This window comes from Oncorhynchus gorbuscha, unplaced genomic scaffold (assembly GCF_021184085.1).
Source record: "Oncorhynchus gorbuscha isolate QuinsamMale2020 ecotype Even-year unplaced genomic scaffold, OgorEven_v1.0 Un_scaffold_4273, whole genome shotgun sequence".
NCBI lineage: Eukaryota > Metazoa > Chordata > Actinopteri > Salmoniformes > Salmonidae > Oncorhynchus > Oncorhynchus gorbuscha.
The window spans coordinates 14006-30325 of record NW_025748325.1 but is presented as its reverse complement, the minus strand read 5'-3'; the positions used below and the strand labels follow the sequence as shown (position 1 = coordinate 30325).

The following is a 16320-nucleotide window of genomic DNA, read 5'->3' as shown; positions in this document are numbered from 1 at the left end:
CCCTTACTGATGCCAGGTGAAAGCTATGATCCCTTACTGATGCCAGGTGAAAGATATGATCCCTGATGCCAGGTGAAAGCTATGATCCCTTACTGATGCCAGGTGAAAGCTATGATCCCTTACTGATGCCAGGTGAAAGCTATGATCCCTTACTGATGCCAGGTGAAAGATATGATCCCTGATGCCAGATGAAAGCTATGATCCCTTACTGATGCCAGGTGAAAGATATGATCCCTGATGCCAGGTGAAAGCTATGATCCCTTACTGATGCCAGGTGAAAGCTATGATCCCTTACTGATACCAGGTGAAAGCTATGATCCCTGATGCCAGGTGAAAGCTATGATCCCTTACTGATGCCAGGTGAAAGCTATGATCCCTTACTGATGCCAGGTGAAAGATATGATCCCTGATGCCAGATGAAAGCTATGATCCCTTACTGATGCCAGGTGAAAGCTATGATCCCTTACTGATGCCAGGTGAAAGCTATGATCCCTTACTGATGCCAGGTGAAAGCTATGATCCCTTACTGATGCCAGGTGAAAGCTATGATCCCTTACTGATGCCAGGTGCAGGCTATGATCTTGATGCCACTTGTTAAACCCACTTCCACTAAGGATGTTTAATCCTTCAGACACGTGGAACATGGACTGTGTAGTCTAGTGGTAGTTAGGTAGTTAGGAAGGTAGTTAGTGTAGCAGTAGACGCCAGGCACTGTGTAGTCTAGTGGTAGTTAGGTAGGTAGTTAGTGTAGCAGTAGACGCCCGGCACTGTGTCGTCTAGTGCATTTAGTTAGGTAGTTAGGTAGGTAGTTAGTGTAGCTCTAAATACATCACTGATAACCTCTCAATACATCACTGATAACCTCTCAATACATCACTGATAACCTCTCAATACATCACTGATAACCTCTCAATACATCACTGATAACCTCTCAATACATCACTGATAACCTCTCAATACATCACTGATAACCTCTCAATACATCACTGATAACCTCTCAATACATCACTGATAACCGACTGAACCACCTGAACAGGCCTCAGGCCAACCGACTGAACCACCTGAACAGGCCTCAGGCCAACCGACTGAACCACCTGAACAGGCCTCAGGCCAACCGACTGAACCACCTGAACAGGCCTCAGGCCAACCGACTGAACCACCTGAACAGGCCTCAGGCCAACCGACTGAACCACCTGAACAGGCCTCAGGCCAACCGACTGAACAGGCCTCAGGCCGACCGACTGAACCACCTGAACAAGCCTCAGGCCAACCGACTGAACAGGCCTCAGGCCAACCGACTGAACCACCTGAACAGGCCTCAGGGCAACCGACTGAACCACCTGAACAGGCCTCAGGCCAACCGACTGAACCACCTGAACAGGCCTCAGGCCAACCGACTGAACCACCTGAACAGGCCTCAGGCCAACCGACTGAACCACCTGAACAGGCCTCAGGGCAACCGACTGAACCACCTGAACAGGCCTCAGGCCAACCGACTGAACCACCTGAACAGGCCTCAGGCCAACCGACTGAACCACCTGAACAGGCCTCAGGCCAACAGACTGAACCACCTGAACAGGCCTCAGGCCAACCGACTGAACAGGCCTCAGGCCAACAGACTGAACCACCTGAACAGGCCTCAGGCCAACCGACTGAACCACCTGAACAGGCCTCAGGCCAACCGACTGAACCACCTGAACAGGCCTCAGGCCAACCGACTGAACCACCTGAATAGGCCTCAGGCCAACCGACTGAACCACCTGAACAGGCCTCAGGCCAACCGACTGAACAGGCCTCAGGCCGACCGACTGAACCACCTGAACAGGCCTCAGGGCAACCGACTGAACCACCTGAACAGGCCTCAGGCCAACCGACTGAACCACCTGAACAGGCCTCAGGCCAACCGACTGAACAGGCCTCAGGCCAACCGACTGAACCACCTGAACCACTAAAAGGAATGGTCACCAGAGCCTTCTGGTTAATTAGCTGTAATGGGGTTTCTACTGTACTACACCACTACAGTGTAGAGGCTTGTTGGGCTGTGGGGGTTTCTACTGTACTACACCACTACAGTGTAGAGGCTTGTTGGGCTGTGGGGTTTCTACTGTACTACACCACTACAGTGTAGAGGCTTGTTGGGCTGTGGGGTTTCTACTGTACTACACCACTACAGTGTAGAGGCTTGTTGGGCTGTGGGGTTTCTACTGTACTACACCACTACAGTGTAGAGGCTTGTTGGGCTGTGGGGTTTCTACTGTACTACACCACTACAGTGTAGAGGCTTGTTGGGCTGTGGGGTTTCTACTGTACTACACCACTACAGTGTAGAGGCTTGTTGGGCTGTGGGGTTTCTACTGTACTACACCACTACAGTGTAGAGGCTTGTTGGGCTGTGGGGTTTCTACTGTACTACACCACTACAGTGTAGAGGCTTGTTGGGCTGTGGGGTTTCTACTGAACTACACCACTACAGTGTAGAGGCTTGTTGAAACAGGGATCAGTGCAGACAGGTGACCAAGACACAAAAGGTGAAAAGGGTGACAGTGAAAGAAGAGACAGAGAGAGGGGAGGCACACCTAGAGACTGGCAAAACCACTCTCCCTCTCTCACTCTGCCTCTCCTCACTCCGCCTCTCTCCCTGACTCTGTCTCAATGTCCCTCTCCCTCCCTCTCTCTCAGTCTCTCCCTCTCTCAGTCTGCCTCTCCCTTCCTCCTTCCGCCCCTCTCTCCCTCCCTCTCTGTCTCTCCCTCTCTGTCTCTCCCTCCCTCAGTCTCTCCCTCCCTCAGTCTCTCCCTCTCTGTCTCTCCCTCTCTGTCTCTCCCTCCCTCCCTCTGCCTCTCTCTCCCTCCCTCTCTCTCCCTCCCTCAGTCTCTCCCTCCCTCAGTCTCTCCCCCCCCTCCCTCTGCCTCTCTCTCCCTCCCTCTCTGTCTCTCCCTCAGTCTCTGTCTCTCCCTCAGTCTCTATCTCTCTGTCTCTCCCTCCCTCCATCAGTCTCTCCCTCCTTAAGTCTCTCCCTCCTGCAGACATGCAGTCTGGCCTCAGCCATATAAAAACACACCTGTCATAAAAGACTAGCACCTACATGACATCATCTACTTTCATTAGGATATATATGATGCAATCTCACACATCCTGTGGCTTTATTCAATGGGAGAGTGGACTCATATCTCTCTCCATGGCTGAGGAGAGAGTGGACTCATATCTCTCCATGGCTGAGGAGAGAGTGGACTCATATCTCTCTCTATGGCTGAGGAGAGAGTGGACTCATATCTCTCTCTATGGCTGAGGAGAGAGTGGACTCATATCTCTCTCTATGGCTGAGGAGAGAGTGGACTCATATCTCTCTCTATGGCTGAGGAGAGAGTGGACTCATATCTCTCTCTATGGCTGAGGAGAGAGTGGACTCATATCTCTCTATGGCTGAGGAGAGAGTGGACTCATATCTCTATGGCTGAGGAGAGAGTGGACTCGTATCTCTCTCTATGGCTGAGGAGAGAGTGGACTCATATCTCTCTCTATGGCTGAGGAGAGAGTGGACTCATATCTCTCTCTATGGCTGAGGAGAGAGTGGACTCATATCTCTCTCTATGGCTGAGGAGAGAGTGGACTCATATCTCTCTATGGCTGAGGAGAGAGTGGACTCATATCTCTCTCTATGGCTGAGGAGAGTGTGGACTCATATCTCTCTCTATGGCTGAGGAGAGAGTGGACTCATATCTCTCTCTATGGCCGAGGAGAGAGTGGACTCATATCTCTCTCCATGGCTGAGGAGAGAGTGGACTCATATCTCTCTCCATGGCTGAGGAGAGAGTGGACTCATATCTCTCCATGGCTGAGGAGAGAGTGGACTCATATCTCTCTCTATGGCTGAGGAGAGAGTGGACTCATATCTCTCTCTATGGCTGAGGAGAGAGTGGACTCTGGGCATATCTCTCTCCATGGCTGAGGAGAGGGTGGACTCATATCTCTCTCTATGGCTGAGGAGAGAGTGGACTCATATCTCTCTCTATGGCTGAGGAGAGAGTGGACTCATATCTCTCTATGGCTGAGGAGAGAGTGGACTCATATCTCTCTCTATGGCTGAGGAGAGAGTGGACTCATATCTCTCTCTATGGCTGAGGAGAGAGTGGACTCATATCTCTCTCTATGGCTGAGGAGAGAGAGGACTCATATCTATCTATGGCTGAGGAGAGAGTGGACTCATATCTCTCTCTATGGCCGAGGAGAGAGTGGACTCATATCTCTCTCCATGGCTGAGGAGAGAGTGGACTCATATCTCTCTCCATGGCTGAGGAGAGAGTGGACTCATATCTCTCCATGGCTGAGGAGAGAGTGGACTCATATCTCTCCATGGCTGAGGAGAGAGTGGACTCATATCTCTCTCTATGGCTGAGGAGAGAGTGGACTCATATCTCTCTCTATGGCTGAGGAGAGAGTGGACTCTGGGCATATCTCTCTCCATGGCTGAGGAGAGAGTGGACTCATATCTCTCTCTATGGCTGAGGAGAGAGAGGACTCATATCTATCTATGGCTGAGGAGAGAGTGGACTCATATCTCTCTCCATGGCTGAGGAGAGAGTGGACTCATATCTCTCCATGGCTGAGGAGAGAGTGGACTCATATCTCTCTCTATGGCTGAGGAGAGAGTGGACTCATATCTCTCTCTATGGCTGAGGAGAGAGTGGACTCTGGGCATATCTCTCTCCATGGCTGAGGAGAGAGTGGACTCATATCTCTCTCTATGGCTGAGGAGAGAGGACTCATATCTATCTATGGCTGAGGAGAGAGTGGACTCATATCTCTCTCTATGGCTGAGGAGAGAGTGGACTCATATCTCTCTCTATGGCTGAGGAGAGAGTGGACTCATATCTCTCTCTGGCTGAGGAGAGAGTGGACTCATATCTCTCTCTATGGCTGAGGAGAGAGTGGACTCATATCTCTCTCTATGGCTGAGGAGAGAGTGGACTCATATCTCTCTCCATGGCTGAGGAGAGAGTGGACTCATATCTCTCTCTATGGCTGAGGAGAGAGTGGACTCATATCTCTCTATGGCTGAGGAGAGAGTGGACTCATATCTCTCTCTATGGCTGAGGAGAGAGTGGACTCATATCTCTCTCTATGGCTGAGGAGAGAGTGGACTCATATCTCTCTCTATGGCTGAGGAGAGTGTGGACTCATATCTCTCTCTATGGCTGAGGAGAGAGTGTGTGTGTGCTTGTGCGTGTGTGCGTGCGTACCTCTCGGTGGTTGAGCAGTCGCTCCAGGTCGGAGGCCATATTGTTCTTCACCTGTTGGAGAGACGTCTTCTCTTTCCTCAGAGATCTGAATGGACAAACCGAAACAGAGAGTTTCTCTAGCGCTGACTAAATGAGACAGAATAACGACTCCCTCCATTTCCTCAGAGAGAGTTTCTCTAGTGCTGACTAAATGAGACAGAATAACTCAAATGCCACCCTATTCCCTATATAGTGCACTACTTTTCATTACCACTACTCCAGTGTACGACCTCTGAGTGGTGCCCTAAATAGGGAATAGGGTGTAATTTGAGACTCTCTAGTGCTGACTAAATGGGACAGAATAACGACTCCCTCCATTTCCTCAGAGATCTGAATGGACAAACCCAAACAGAGAGTTTCTCTAGTGCTGACTAAATGGGACAGAATAACGACTCCCTCCATTTCCTCAGAGAGAGTTTCTCTAGTGCTGACTAAATGGGACAGAATAACGACTCCCTCCATTTCCTCAGAGATCTGAATGGACAAACCCAAACAGAGACTTTCTCTAGTGCTGACTAAATGGGACAGAATAACGACTCCCTCCATTTCCTCAGAGATCAGGTGCTGCTGAAACGGCACTGTTACAACACAGAACACATCCTATATAGGGCACTACTTTAGGCCAGGGCCCTCGGAGGGGGGAGACTGGAAGGGGGAGATTGGAGGAGGAGACTGGAGGAGGGAGACTGAAAGGGGGAGACTGAAAGGGGGAGACTGGAGGAGGGAGACTGAAAGGGGGAGACTGAAAGGGGGAGACTGGAGGGGGAGACTGAAAGGAGGAGACTGGAGGGGGAGACTGAAAGGGGGAGACTGAAAGGGGAGACTGGAGGGGGAGACTGAAAGGAGGAGACTGGAGGGGGAGACTGAAAGGGGAGACTGGAAGGAGGAGACTGGAAGGGGAGACTGAAAGGGGAGACTGGAAGGAGGAGACTGGAAGGGGGAGACTGAAAGGAGGAGACTGGAGGGGGAGACTGGAGGGGAGACTGGAAGGAGGAGACTGGAAGGAGGAGACTGGAAGGAGGAGACTGGAAGGGGGAGACTGAAAGGAGGAGACTGGAGGGGGAGACTGAAAGGGGGAGACTGGAGGGGGAGACTGAAAGGAGGAGACTGGAAGGAGGAGACTGGAAGGGGAGACTGAAAGGAGGAGACTGGAAGGGGGAGACTGAAAGGAGGAGACTGGAGGGGGAGACTGAAAGGGGGAGACTGGAAGGGGGAGACTGGAAGGGGAGACCGGAGGGGGGAGACTGAAAGGGGGAGACTGGAGGGGGAGACTGGAGGGGAGACTGGGGGGAGACTGGAGGGGGGGGAGACTGAAAGGAGGAGACTGGAGGGGAGACTGGAGGGGGAGATTGGAGGGGGAGACTGAAAGGGGAGACTGGAAGGGGGAGACTGAAAGGAGGAGACTGGAGGGGGAGACAGAAAGGGGGAGACTGGAGGGGGAGACTGAAAGGGGAGACTGGAAGGGGAGACCGGAGGGGGAGACTGAAAGGGGAGACTGGAAGGGGGAGACTGAAAGGAGGAGACTGGAGGGGAGACAGAAAGGGGAGACTGGAGGGGGAGACTGAAAGGGGGAGACTGGAAGGGGGAGACTGAAAGGAGGAGACTGGAGGGGGAGACTGGAGGGGGAGACTGGGGGGGGAGACTGGAGGGGAGACTGAAAGGAGGAGACTGGAGGGGGAGACTGGAGGGGGAGACTGGAGGGGGAGACTGGAGGGGAGACTGAGGGGGAGACTGGAGGGGGAGACTGAAAGGAGGAGACTGGAGGGGAGACTGGAGGGGAGAGACTGGAGGGGGAGACAGAAAGGGGGAGACTGAAAGGGGGAGAGTGGGGGAGACTGAAAGGAGGAGACTGGAGGGGGAGACTGGAGGGGAGAGACTGGAGGGGGAGACAGAAAGGGGGAGACTGAAAGGGGGAGAGGGGGGGGAGACTGAAAGGGGGAGGGGGGGGGAGACTGGAAGGAGGGGGGGGAGACTGGAAGGGGGAGACTGGAAGGAGGAGACTGGAAGGGGGAGACTGGGAGACTGGAAGGGGGAGACTGGGGGGAGAATGGAGGAGACTGGAGGGGGAGACTGGAAGGAGGGACTGAGAGGAGACTGGGGGGAGACTGGAGACTGAAAGGGGAGACTGGAGGGGGAGACTGGAAGGGGAGACTGGAGGGGAGACTGGAAGGAGGAGACTGGGGGGAGACTGAAAGGAGGAGACTGGAAGGGGGAGACTGGAAGGGGGAGACTGGGGGAGACTGGAGGGGGAGACTGGAGGGGGAGACTGGAAGGGGAGACTGGAGAGACTGAAAGGGGGAGAGGGGGGAGACTGGAAGGAGGGGAGACTGGAGGGGGAGACTGGAAGGAGGAGACTGGAGGGGGAGACTGGAAGGGGAGACTGGAAGGAGGGAGACTGGAGGGGAGACTGGAAGGGGAGACTGAACTGGAGGAGGAGACTGGAGGGGAGACTGAAGGGGGAGACTGGAGGGAGACTGAAAGGGGGAGACTGGAGGGGAGACTGAAAGGGGAGACTGGAGGGGAGACTGGAAGGAGAGACTGGAGGGGAGACTGAAAGGAGGAGACTGGAAGGGGAGACTGGAAGGAGACTGGAGGGGAGACTGGAAGGGGAGACAGTGCTGTGTGTACCTGGTGTCCTCCTCCAGCTGTGTGATACGTTCTCTGAGGGACAGTATCTGTGTGTCTCTCTGTCTCACCGTGTCGATCAGGTAACTGTAGGGCTGCTGGGCCTGCTGTAGGAGACGGTTAGCTGCTTCCAGCTAGGACACACACACACACACACACACACACACACACACACACACACACACACACACACACACACACACACACACACACACACACACACACACACACACACACACACACACACACACACACACACACACACACACACACTTGTTGAACCCGTTTGTTGATTCACGCTACAGTCACTGACTTGGCCTTTGATTGGGAGGGCCCTCTAAAAACACACCTTTCAGGTGGAATATATTTCATGTTGGCAACCCTTCTAACATGATGTCAAACACTGTGACAGGAAGGAAGGTGTGGTGAGGACAGTGTGGGTTAGGAGTCTACTACACTGTGGGTTAGGAGTCTATACTACTACTATACTGTGGGTTAGGAGTCTATACTACTACTACACTGTGGGTTAGGGGTCTATACTACTACTACACTGTGGGTTAGGAGTCAATACTACTACTACACTGTGGGTTAGGAGTCTACTACACTGTGGGTTAGGGGTCTATACTACTACTATACTGTGGGTTAGGAGTCTATACTACTACTACACTGTGGGTTAGGGGTCTATACTACTACTACACTGTGGGTTAGGAGTCAATACTACTACTACACTGTGGGTTAGGAGTCTATACTACTACTACACTGTGGGTTAGGAGTCTCCTACACTGTGGGTTAGGGGTCTATACTACTACTATACTGTGGGTTAGGAGTCTATACATACTACTACACTGTGGGTTAGGGGTCTATACATACTACTACACTGTGACAGGAAGGAAGGTGTGGTGAGGACAGTGTGGGTTAGGAGTCTCCTACACTGTGGGTTAGGAGTCTCCTACACTGTGGGTTAGGAGTCTACTACACTGTGGGTTAGGGGTCTATACTACTACTATACTGTGGGTTAGGAGTCTATACTACTACTACACTGTGGGTTAGGAGTCTATACTACTACTACACTGTGGGTTAGGAGTCTATACTACTACTACACTCTGGGTTAGGAGTCTATACTATGACTACACTGTGGGTTAGGAGTCTACTACACTGTGGGTTAGGAGTCTATACTACTACTATACTGTGGGTTAGGAGTCAATACTACTACTACACAGTGGGTTAGGAGTCTACTACACTGTGGGTTAGGAGTCAATACTACTACTACACTGTGGGTTAGGGGTCTATACAACAACTACACTGTGGGTTAGGAGTCTATACTACTACTACACTGTGGGTTAGGAGTCTATACTACTACTACACTCTGGGTTAGGAGTCTATACTACGACTACACTGTGAGTTAGGAGTCTATACTACGACTACACTGTGGGTTAGGAGTCTACTACACTGTGGGTTAGGAGTCTATACTACTACTACACTGTGGGTTAGGAGTCTGAACTACTACACTGTGAGTTAGGAGTCTACTACACTGTGGGTTAGGAGTCTATACCACTGTGGGTCTGTCCTGTGATACCTCCTCAGAGATCTGTCCTGTGTGTGTTACCTCCTCAGAGACTTGTCCTGTGATACCTCCTCAGAGATCTGTCCTGTGTGTGATACCTCCTCAGAGATCTGTCCTGTGTTACCTCCTCAGAGATCTGTCCTGTGTGTGTGTTACCTCCTCAGAGATCTGTCCTGTGTGTGTGTTACCTCCTCAGAGATCTGTCCTGTGTGTGTTACCTCCTCAGAGATCTGTCCTGTGTGTGATACCTCCTCAGAGATCTGTCCTGTGATACCTCCTCAGAGATCTGTCCTGTGATACCTCCTCAGAGATCTGTCCTGTGTGTGTTACCTCCTCAGAGATCTGTCCTGTGTGTGTTACCTCCTCAGAGATCTGTCCTGTGTGTGTTACCTCCTCAGAGATCTGTCCTGTGTTACCTCCTCAGAGATCTGTCCTGTGTTACCTCCTCAGAGATCTGTCCTGTGATACCTCCTCAGAGATCTGTCCTGTGATACCTCCTCAGAGATCTGTCCTGTGTGTGTTACCTCCTCAGAGATCTGTCCTGTGTTACCTCCTCAGAGATCTGTCCTGTGATACCTCCTCAGAGATCTGTCCTGTGTGTGATACCTCCTCAGAGATCTGTCCTGTGTTACCTCCTCAGAGATCTGTCCTGTGATACCTCCTCAGAGATCTGTCCTGTGATACCTCCTCAGAGATCTGTCCTGTGATACCTCCTCAGAGATCTGTTCTGTGTTACCTCCTCAGAGATCTGTCCTGTGATACCTCCTCAGAGATCTGTCCTGTGATACCTCCTCAGAGATCTGTCCTGTGTGTGTTACCTCCTCAGAGATCTGTCCTGTGTGTGTGTTGCGTCTCTCCAGATCTCTCCTCAGCAGTGTGTTCTGTTTCTCCAGCTGCAACAGTCTACGGGCCAGATGGACACTGCAACACACATTAAATAAACTCTCAAACATAAAACCAAACAATAATCATGTATCACAAATTGCACTACTTTAGACCAGGACCCTATAGAACCCTATATAGTGCACTACTTTAGACCAGGGCCCTATAGAACCCTATATAGTACACTACTTTAGACCAGGGCCCTATATAACCCTATATAGTACACTACTTTAGACCAGGACCCTATAGAACCCTATATAGTACACTACTTTAGACCAGGGCCCTATAGAACCCTATATAGTACACTACTTTAGACCAGGACCCTATAGAACCCTATATAGTACACTACTTTAGACCAGGGCCCTGTAGAACCCTATATAGTGCACTACTTTAGACCAGAGCCCTATATAACCCTATTCCCTATATATAGTACACTACTTTAGACCAGGGCCCTATAGAACCCTATTCCCTATATATAGTACACTACTTTAGACCAGGGCCCTATAGAACCCTATTCCCTATATATAGTACACTACTTTAGACCAGGGCCCTATAGAACCCTATTCCCTATATATAGTACACTACTTTAGACCAGGGCCCTATAGAACCCTATTCCCTATGTAGTGCACTACTTTAGACCAGGTCCCTATATAACCCTGTTCCCTATATAGGGCACTACTTTAGACCAGGGCCCTATAGAACCCTATATAGTGCACTACTTTAGACCAGGGCCCTATAGAACCCTATATAGTGCACTACTTTAGACCAGAGCCCTATAGAACCCTATTCCCTATATAGTGCACTACTTTAGACCAGGGCCCTATAGAACCCTATTCCCTATATATTACACTACTTTAGACCAGGGCCCTATAGAACCCTATTCCCTATATATTACACTACTTTAGACCAGGGCCCTATAGAACCCTATTCCCTATATAGTGCACTACTTTAGACCAGGGTCCTATAGAACCCTATTCCCTATATATTACACTACTTTAGACCAGGGCCCTATAGAACCCTATTCCCTATATATTACACTACTTTAGACCAGGGCCCTATAGAACCCTATTCCCTATATAGTGCACTACTTTAGACCAGGGCCCTATAGAACCCTATTCCCTATATATTACACTACTTTAGACCAGGGCCCATAGTGAATATGAGGCCGTTAGGGACCCCGTCAGATCAGATCTCACCTCTGCCTGAGTCGTCTCTTGGCGGTTGTGGGAACGTTGGCACCGTAACCGTAGGAGAACAGAACTCTCTCTGCTTCCTCCTCATTATCAGCTGACCAGAGAGACAACGACCAACGGAAACAATGGTTACATTTCATAACGGAACATATTGCATCAGAGCAGTGTGTGTGTGTGTGTGTGTGTGTGTGTGTGTGTGTGTGTGTGTGTGTGTGTGTGTGTGTGTGTGTGTGTGTGTGTGTGTGTGTGTGTGTGTGTGTGTATCACTCTGCTGGTTGTGCAGCATATTCTATAGTCAGATAACTAGTAGTGTCAATCACTGCTACTAGTATTATCCTAACGTCGTGCCAACATGACTCTAACGTCGTGCCAACATGACTCTAACGTTGTGAGAACATGACTCTAACGTCGTGCCAACATGACTCTAACGTCGTGCCAACATGACTCTAACGTCGTGCCAACATGACTCTAACGTCGTGCCAACATGACTCTAACGTCGTGAGAACATGACTCTAACGTCGTGCCAACATGACTCTAACGTCGTGCCAACATGACTCTAACGTCGTGCCAACATGACTCTAACGTCGTGCCAACATGACTCTAACGTCGTGCCAACATGACTCTAACGTCGTGCCAACATGACTCTAACGTCGTGCCAACATGACTCTAACGTTGTGCCAACATGACTCTAACGTCGTGCCAACATGACTCTAACGTCGTGCCAACATGACTCTAACGTCGTGCCAACATGACTCTAACGTCGTGCCAACATGACTCTAACGTCGTGAGAACATGACTCTAACGTCGTGCCAACATGACTCTAACGTCGTGCCAACATGACTCTAACGTCGTGAGAACATGACTCTAACGTCGTGCCAACATGACTCTAACGTCGTGAGAACATGACTCTAACGTCGTGCCAACATGACTCTAACGTCGTGCCAACATGACTATCCTAACGTCGTGCCAACATGACTATCCTAACGTCGTGAGAACATGACTATCCTAACGTCGTGCCAACATGACTCTAACGTCGTGAGAACATGACTCTAACGTCGTGCCAACATGACTCTAACGTCGTGCCAACATGACTCTAACGTCGTGCCAACATGACTCTAACGTCGTGCCAACATGACTCTAACGTCGTGCCAACATGACTCTAACGTCGTGCCAACATGACTCTAACGTCGTGCCAACATGACTCTAACATCGTGAGAACATGACTCTAACGTCGTGCCAACATGACTCTAACGTCGTGCCAACATGACTCTAACGTCGTGAGAACATGACTAACGTCGTGAGAACATGACTCTAACGTCGTGCCAACATGACTCTAACGTCGTGCCAACATGACTCTAACGTCGTGCCAACATGACTCTAACCTCGTGCCAACATGACTCTAACCTCGTGCCAACATGACTCTAACGTCGTGAGAACATGACTCTAACGTCGTGAGAACATGACTCTAACGTCGTGCCAACATGACTCTACTAACGTCGTGAGAACATGACTCTAACGTCGTGCCAACATGACTCTCCTAACCTCGTGCCAACATGACTCTAACGTCGTGCCAACATGACTCTCCTAACCTCGTGCCAACATGACTCTAACGTCGTGAGAACATGACTCTCCTAACGTCGTGAGAACATGACTCTCCTAACGTCGTGAGAACATGACTCTAACGTCGTGCCAACATGACTCTCCTAACGTCGTGCCAACATGACTCTAACGTCGTGAGAACATGACTCTAACGTCGTGAGAACATGACTATCCTAACGCCGTGAGAACATGACTCTAACGTCGTGCCAACATGACTCTCCTAACATCGTGAGAACATGACTATCCTAACGTCGTGCCAACATGACTATCCTAACGTCGTGAGAACATGACTATCCTAACGTCGTGAGAACATGACTATCCTAACGTCGTGAGAACATTACTTTCAGCAGCCTGCATGGTGACGTCGTCCAGCTCCTGCTCCAGTTTCTCGTAGGTCTGTAGTCTGGCCTGCTGCTCAGCATTCTGGGCCTGGAGTTCCGTTATCTGCTTCTCCGAGGACGCCTGAAGCCTGTACAACTCCTTGGTCATGACCTGATGGAAGAGCAGGGGCAGTTAGCTGTGGGCCGAGGCTCAGCAAGCCGTATGTAACAACCTGGACAGGAGCTAAGAGCTATATGTAACACCCTGGACAGGAGCTAAGGGGCTGTATGTAACACCCTGGACCAGAGCTAAGGGGCTCTATGTAACACCCTGGACAGGAGCTAAGGGGATGTATGTAACACCCTGGACAGGAGCTAAGGGGCTGTATGTAACACCCTGGACCAGAGCTAAGGGGCTGTATGTAACACCCTGGACCAGAGCTAAGGGGCTGTATGTAACACCCTGGACCAGAGCTAGGGGCTCTATGTAACACCCTGGACCAGAGCTAAGGGGCTGTATGTAACACCCTGGACAGGAGCTAAGGGCTGTATGTAACACCCTGGACAGGAGCTAAGGGGCTGTATGTAACACTCTGGACCAGAGCTAAGGGGCTGTATGTAACACCCTGGACAGGAGCTAAGGGGCTGTATGTAACACCCTGGACCAGAGCTAAGGGGCTGTATGTAACACCCTGGACCAGAGCTAAGGGGCTGTATGTAACACCCTGGACAGGAGCTAGGGGCTGTATGTAACACCCTGGACCAGAGCTAGGGGCTCTATGTAACACCCTGGACCAGAGCTAAGGGGCTGTATGTAACACCCTGGACAGGAGCTAAGGGGCTGTATGTAACACCCTGGACAGGAGCTAAGGGGCTGTATGTAACACCCTGGACAGGAGCTAAGGGGCTGTATGTAACACCCTGGACCAGAGCTAAGGGGCTCTATGTAACACCCTGGACCAGAGCTAAGGGGCTGTATGTAACACCCTGGACCAGAGCTAAGGGGCTGTATGTAACACCCTGGACCAGAGCTAAGGGGCTGTATGTAACACCCTGGACAGGAGCTAGGGGCTGTATGTAACACCCTGGACCAGAGCTAGGGGCTCTATGTAACACCCTGGACCAGAGCTAAGGGGCTGTATGTAACACCCTGGACAGGAGCTAAGGGGCTGTATGTAACACCCTGGACAGGAGCTAAGGGGCTGTATGTAACACCCTGGACAGGAGCTAAGGGGCTGTATGTAACACCCTGGACCAGAGCTAAGGGGCTCTATGTAACACCCTGGACCAGAGCTAAGGGGCTCTATGTAACACCCTGGACCAGAGCTAAGGGGCTGTATGTAACACCCTGGACCAGAGCTAAGGGGCTGTATGTAACACCCTGGACCAGAGCTAAGGGGCTGTATGTAACACCCTGGACCAGAGCTAAGGGGCTGTATGTAACACCCTGGACCAGAGCTAAGGGGCTGTATGTAACACCCTGGACCGGAGCTAAGGGGCTCTATGTAACACCCTGGACCGGAGCTAAGGGGCTCTATGTAACACCCTGGACAGGAGCTAAGAGCTGTATGTAACACCCTGGATAGGAGCTAAGGGGCTGTATGTAACACCCTGGACAGGAGCTAAGGGGCTGTATGTAACACCCTGGACCAGATCTCGGGGCTGTATGTAACACCCTGGACCAGAGCTAAGGGGCTCTATGTAACACCCTGGACCAGAGCTAAGGGGCTGTATGTAACACCCTGGACCAGAGCTAAGGGGCTGTATGTAACACCCTGGACCAGAGCTAAGGGGCTGTATGTAACACCCTGGACCAGAGCTAAGGGACTGTATGTAACACCCTGGACCAGAGCTAAGGGGCTGTATGTAACACCCTGGACCGGAGCTAAGGGGCTCTATGTAACACCCTGGACAGGAGCTAAGAGCTGTATGTAACACCCTGGATAGGAGCTAAGGGGCTGTATGTAACACCCTGGACAGGAGCTAAGGGGCTGTATGTAACACCCTGGACCAGATCTCGGGCTGTATGTAACACCCTGGACCAGAGCTAATGGGCTGCCCTACTAGGACGTTCTAACAACCAAAATGCTTAGGATTCTAGTAGTCTGGTTTTCTGGTTCCTCCTCTAAGGTCCTGGTCTAAGGTAGTGCACTATATAGTGAATAGGGCACCATTTGGGACCCCCACCTCCAGCTTCTTCTGGTGTTTCTCTGTCTCCATCTGACACTGTCCCAGGTTCCTGGCGGTCTCCTCTTGTACCATCTGAGAGCGCTCTGTCTCAAAGCTCTTCAGCTTCACCTGGTTCAGGAGCTCTGCCACCCGGCTGTCTGTCCCCGTCTGGACACCACGGAACCTGGGGACACACAGTTATATATATTTAACCTGGACACACACACAGTTATATATATTTAACCTGGACACACACACAGTTATATATATTTAACCTGGACACACAGTTATATATATTTAACCTGGACACACAGTTATATATATTTAACCTGGACACACACACAGTTATATATATTTAACCTGGACACACACACAGTTATATATATTTAACCTGGACTCACACACAGTTATATATATTTAACCTGAGGACACACAGTTATATATATTTAACCTGAGGACACACAGTTATATATATTTAACCTGGGGACACACAGTTATATATATTTAACCTGGGGACACACAGTTATATATATTTAACCTGAACACACAGTTATATATATTTAACCTGGACACACACAGTTATATATATTTAACCTGGACACACACACAGTTATATATATTTAACCTGGGGACACACACAGTTATATATATTTAACCTGGGGACACACAGTTATATATATTTAACCTGGAC

At 50.6% G+C, this 16320-nt stretch overlaps 1 protein-coding gene across 1 annotated transcript; it reads right to left on the bottom strand.

The window, feature by feature from the left end:
- Positions 1 to 3003: 3003 nt before the first annotated feature.
- Positions 3004 to 15875, bottom strand: LOC124028488 (progesterone-induced-blocking factor 1-like). The gene is made up of 7 exons (XM_046340529.1): positions 15648 to 15875; positions 13482 to 13632; positions 11545 to 11635; positions 10285 to 10387; positions 7906 to 8036; positions 5239 to 5323; positions 3004 to 3033 (listed from the first exon to the last, which is right to left on the bottom strand). Exons 1-7 carry the CDS (start codon positions 15720 to 15722, stop codon positions 3004 to 3006), a joined length of 666 nt encoding a protein of 221 aa, XP_046196485.1. The 5' UTR covers positions 15723 to 15875.
- Between the last annotated feature and the right edge of the window lie 445 nt (positions 15876 to 16320).

Excerpts from the sequence above, each read along its gene's own strand:
- LOC124028488 (XM_046340529.1), bottom strand. The coding sequence starts at position 15,722 with ATGGTACAAGAGGAGACCGCCAGGAACCTGGGACAGTGTCAGATGGAG. Across the intron at positions 11,636-13,481 it reads CACCATGCAGGCTGCTGAAA|CTGATAATGAGGAGGAAGCA; the intron begins GTAATGTTCTCA and ends CTCTCTGGTCAG. Across the intron at positions 5,324-7,905 it reads CAGCTGGAGGAGGACACCAG|ATCTCTGAGGAAAGAGAAGA; the intron begins GTACACACAGCA and ends TTGTCCATTCAG.